The 5214-nt window shown below is 31.0% G+C and overlaps 1 protein-coding gene across 1 annotated transcript; it reads left to right on the top strand.

Moving 5' to 3' along the window:
* Positions 1 to 307: 307 nt before the first annotated feature.
* LOC124942589 lies at positions 308 to 1444 on the top strand. Its single transcript, XM_047483120.1, has 3 exons — positions 308 to 554; positions 652 to 800; positions 1196 to 1444. Exons 1-3 carry the CDS (start codon positions 365 to 367, stop codon positions 1415 to 1417), a joined length of 561 nt encoding a protein of 186 aa, XP_047339076.1. The 5' UTR covers positions 308 to 364; the 3' UTR covers positions 1418 to 1444.
* The last annotated feature ends 3770 nt before the right edge of the window (positions 1445 to 5214 follow it).

Genomic DNA, 5214 nt, shown 5'->3' with positions numbered 1-5214 from the left:
TTGTCATATCCTTAGGGTAGCCCAATCGTGGGCCATTTTTTATCTAAGTGAATTGATTGTGTATATAATATTTTATAGTCAAAATATAAAAAAAAAATGTATTATATATATATATTTTTTTAAGTGTTTTATTTAGATTAATTGATTAAGTGTGGATCAGCAACATAGGGTGAACCCTAAATCTGGTTTATCTGTAATTAGGGTTTAACATTTTGCTTCTTTTTTTTTCCTTAGCGTTTGGCTTCCCATTCTTCAGAACCCTTTCCTTTGCAAGTCTTCCGAAAACCTCGAACAAAATCACTCTTCCTCCTTCGTTTCGTAAACAGTCGCTGCATTTGGATGCATATTTGTTTTACTTTAAAACATGCCCACTCACCGATTTATCTTCTCCTTGCTTCGCCGTAATGGCCACCATTTACAGTCACGGGATCGTTGGATCTCCTCCACCGCCCATCTCGACAACTCGTGGATGAACACGATTAAAGGGGTCTTCACCGGTCAAAAGGACACAGATTCTTCACAGACCACATCACATGAATCATTCACTCTCCTACGTATGTTCTTACATTTGCATTAAACAAAATTGAGGATTTCTTCTATATGTACATTTGTATAAGTTGGAGATTGTTTTCTTCCCTGTTGTCTGTGCAGGCTTTGCTGAGGAATTGAGCAAAGCAAGAAAGGTTGGTTCTTTCAAGAATTACATAGTTGGGAGAAGCAGTGCAGCTACTTTTGCTGATGCATTCGAAAAGCAGGAGGCCATTATTCGATTCCTTGGAGGTTTTGACCCAACTGGAGAGGTTTCTTGTTCTCTCACTCTCTCTGGCCTTTCTTCAATGTTTTATGGGTGGAATTGAAATGCTTTCATAAACTTTTATGTACCATGTTTCTCAATTTCGGATAGTAAGCAAATGTGAGGATTATTCTGAAAAGCTTCATATCAGCAACCATTCCCTCAAATGGTCAAATATGCCTGCAGTTATATGATAATTTTTATAATGTCTTGTTCTGCTTCTTATTCTTCTTTCTTTCTTTACCTGCTGCTTTATTTCTAACACTTGTATATTAGGTTGCTGACTCAAGGATGAACATGTGTTATCAATTCATTATGGAAAATTAATTGCCCATGATTTACTTAACTCAGGACAATTTATTTTACATTTTTATTCAATAATACCCTGCTTCCTAATTGCAGAATATTCTACCTACTCAAAAGCAAGAAGCGGCAAAACGCTGTAATTGTACTATAGTTGAGGTGGAGAATACATTAGCCAAATTTACATGGGCTAAGGAAGCACAAAGGAAAATTGAAAAGATGAAAGAAGAAGGGAAACCCTTGCCAACTAGCTTGATTGAGGTATTATTTATTGTATCTTTAAATAACTTGCCCTTTTTTATGAAAAATGTGGAATGCTAAAACTGACATGCATTATCCTTGTTTTTGAATTTTGCCTTTTCTTTCACGTTGGCTTTGTCTCTTTTTAACTTTGTGTTCTTTCTTTTGTTTGTTCCACTACCTTTACAAAATGACCATTTGTTACAAAAATGCATAGTGCACAACCTAACTCCTTTTCAAAAAGCAATTGTTAAGTCAAGATTATGGTTGTTACAAATGGCTTAAGAGATAAGGAATGTGCTAAGAGTGGCGGAGAAGTACTCTTTAGCATTGTCGAATGGGAGTTTGGAAATTTGTTTGAATCATGGTGTAGATTTGTTCAATGATGTGTCTTATTGCTAATATTCTTTTACCAAAAATAGTCAGATTAGACGAGTATGGTCAATAACAAATGAAATGAATTAACTTGTGGCAGTTTTAACTTGCGAAAAATGTTTAGATGGTGTATATTTATTGCGTGAGAATGGATTTGTGGATGACCAAGTCTACGGGTGCGTACTACTTAATTCCCAAATACTACTATAAATCCAGTTTCCAAAGTTAGAAATGAATCTTGTAGGTCATGATGCTATTTGGAATTTTTTTTACCTGACTTAACTTGAATGCACCATTATAATGTATGTCCTTGCTTAAAATTGAGAGCATGGCCAACTTAAGGTTTTCATATTCTATAGGTTCAAAAGCTAATGGGCTCCACACCAATGGATCTTGCAAGGTCAAGCATGGCTAAGAGTGGCCAGATAAGTAGGAATGCGTTATGCCCATGTGGCTCCAAGAAAAGATATAAAAGGTTTGTTCTTTTCTTATCACTGTGAATTCTTTCTTCTCTGAAATTGTTTCTTTAAGACTAATGCCTGTTGGTTAGAGCTGCCTCCGCCAAATGTTCACAAAAAATGAAGCGACTAATGATTCATATTATTGTGATGCTTGGAAGATCTCATCTTACTTATTTGTTTCCACATGAACACATATGCCTTCCTCTTTATATTATCATTGTTCATTTGAGCCACTTGACCCTCTTTCTCTCATTGTAGGTGTTGTGCTAAAGATGAAGAGAATAGAAAGGTTTAGAAGACAATTCAGTAAACCACTACAAAGAATCATGGAAGATGATAATATCCATAGGATATAGGAACTCAACAATGGCTGGTGTCCCCCCGGTTCTTCTTCAAATGTCCCAGTTATTTACCAAATTGAAGTGTCGAATGTTGTGACAGGTACTCTACAGGATGACTAATTGTTGTGAAAGTTGTCATTTTTTAACTTTTGAACTAAAAATAAGTTACATTAATAGACTCTGTTTGACAACAATCATTCCTTTATGTTATCAAAACCACTTCTTCAATTTGAAGTTTGTGGAATTACTTAGAATAAACACATGTTGCTTCAAAGTTATAGACGATGCAATGTAATCGACGTGTTAAAGTTTAAATTCTTTATGGGAAGAATGCCAATTGATATATTTATAAAAAAAAAAAAACCATGGTTTATTCCCTGAAGGAAGTTAGAAGACTCATCCTAATACTAGTCATGATCTCTTACTTTCATTGAGGGCGTTCTAAGTGAGAATTGAAGTCTTTTGATAAATGTCTATAATTGTGATACAAGTTCTGTGATGTTCAAATGAGCTGTCAACCTTCCTTATGAGTATGAAAACTCACTTTCAATCTACTACGTTTTGTTTTGATGATTATGAAGAAGATTCATCTCTCATGGTTAATTGTCATGCTAGTCCATATGAGTTCACAGTAATGAACATGATTTATTTCAAGAAACATTGTGAGTAAACAGGAGTTTGGAATGGAGTCGAGATACCCTTATTGATATAGTAGGTGCAATATTGTTGTTATATTAGGCAACAATAGACCGAACACAATAATCTGACTCTATAAGACATGTTGACTTTGTGAGTCAACCAAATTTAAGGATAGGATCATATATAACATATGGAAATCCTTGTTCATCCTTGTATGAATATGCATACATCTGTATCCTCTATGTACCTAAGGGCACCCAACAAAATGCACATAAGTGTTCTGAAATTTAGCTTGTGTTGGTTAAATAATCTATTGAGAAGAATACAAGCACACTCAAAAGTTTTAAGCAACTTATAATCAAGAGTACAATTGTAAAGTAAAATTGAGAGTATGAATGCCATGAGATTATGTGAGTATAAAGTTTTCTATATTGACCTCTTTAATATGACAATTTAACCAATTCTCAACTAAGAATTTCTCAAATCTGAGTACAATGCATTATAATTAGAAAGAAACAGATCATGTTTAGAGCTATGTGAGGTGGGTTTATTTTTTTTTTTATTTTTTTTTAGGATTTTTATCCGTTGACACGATTTTAAGTGCTCTAACAATGAATTATGAGTGGTCATACTTTCACCCTTTTTCACTGCTCTCTTTTAACTATCAAATTATTTATTTAATCATTTAAAATAATCTTATTTTAATTTTATTAAATTTTAATTTTAAATAAAACATTTTAATAATTAAACCAACTAAAATTAAAATAACTTTTTTTTATCCAACATAATTCTGTAAGACAAAATAAAAAACCTAAAAATAATATAAGATCAAATAAGTGACTGGAAAACTTTTAGAATTATATTAAAAGTATTATATTCATGAAGATTACATAAATCTTGGTACTATATTCATATCATGAACATATTTTATTTATAAGATCAATGAAAATGGATTTCATTTAACTAAAAGACATGTGTATGTTATGTTTATTATTTGATAAATAATTGTTATAAAGTATGAGAGAATGATATGTTATCAAGAAAAAAAAAAAAAAAAAAAAAAAAAAAAAAAAAAAAAAAAAAAAAAAAAGAAAAAAAAAAAGAAAAAGAAGAAAGATAAATTTTTTAGCCTAATATCTCATTCTTTCTCTCTCATCTCCATTCAAAGCATTGGATCATATTCGTGAGGGTCGTTTGAACGAGTTGAAGAGCAATAGATGTTCCGGCACACTCTTCCAAGCCGAATCAACTCAAGTATATTTTTCTGCCCTTCTCATCCAATAACCTAATGAAAGTGCTGCGCAAAAAAGTAAACTTTACAAGAAAATGGAAAAAAAAAAAAAATCAAATATGGCTAAACTCCTAAAATCTCAATCAAGTTAAACTAGAGTAATTAAGGACATTTTAATGCAGTATCTTAATAAATATTTTATATTTTAAAAATAATTATTTTATCATTATATTTAATATCCTTATAAAAAAACTCTTAACATTTTTTAAAATTAATACAAAACAATTAAAAACTTATAGTTAAGTCGGTCTAGGGTGTTCAATATTTAGTCTGAACCGAATATTCGACCAAATTCGAATTCATCGAATTCGAATAAACCGAATTCGAATTATATTTTACATTTTCAAATCGAATTTTAAACCGATTCGTATTCAAATACGGTTTTTGATTTGATTGTCGAATTTAGGTTTTAACTCGAAACCAAACCGAAAACCAAATTCATTTTTTATTTTTATTTTTATTATATATTATATATTATATATTAAATTATCTTGAAAAGAATGTTAATTTTATTTATAAAGTTGGATGAAGGTGTTAAATTTGTTTATTAACTTGTAAAATTTTATTTATGTATACAAACTTGTTAAAAAGTGTCAAATTTATTAAACTTAACCGAAATCGTTAACGGTGTTAAAATTAAATATATTAACTTTATAATCAAAATCATTCTTTTCAAACGGATCTTATATCTTTAAATAAAAATAATATCTCTCTAATTCTTCTTCTCATCTTCGCCTCCTTACCAAACTAGTTTCACCCCTCTTCCATTTC

The sequence above is a fragment of the Impatiens glandulifera genome, chromosome 6, assembly GCF_907164915.1.
Source record: "Impatiens glandulifera chromosome 6, dImpGla2.1, whole genome shotgun sequence".
NCBI lineage: Eukaryota > Viridiplantae > Streptophyta > Magnoliopsida > Ericales > Balsaminaceae > Impatiens > Impatiens glandulifera.
This window is presented reverse-complemented; position numbering and strand designations above follow the sequence as displayed.

Excerpts from the sequence above, each read along its gene's own strand:
- LOC124942589 (XM_047483120.1), top strand. The coding sequence starts at position 365 with ATGCCCACTCACCGATTTATCTTCTCCTTGCTTCGCCGTAATGGCCAC. Across the intron at positions 555-651 it reads TGAATCATTCACTCTCCTAC|GCTTTGCTGAGGAATTGAGC; the intron begins GTATGTTCTTAC and ends TTGTCTGTGCAG. Across the intron at positions 801-1,195 it reads GTTTTGACCCAACTGGAGAG|AATATTCTACCTACTCAAAA; the intron begins GTTTCTTGTTCT and ends TCCTAATTGCAG.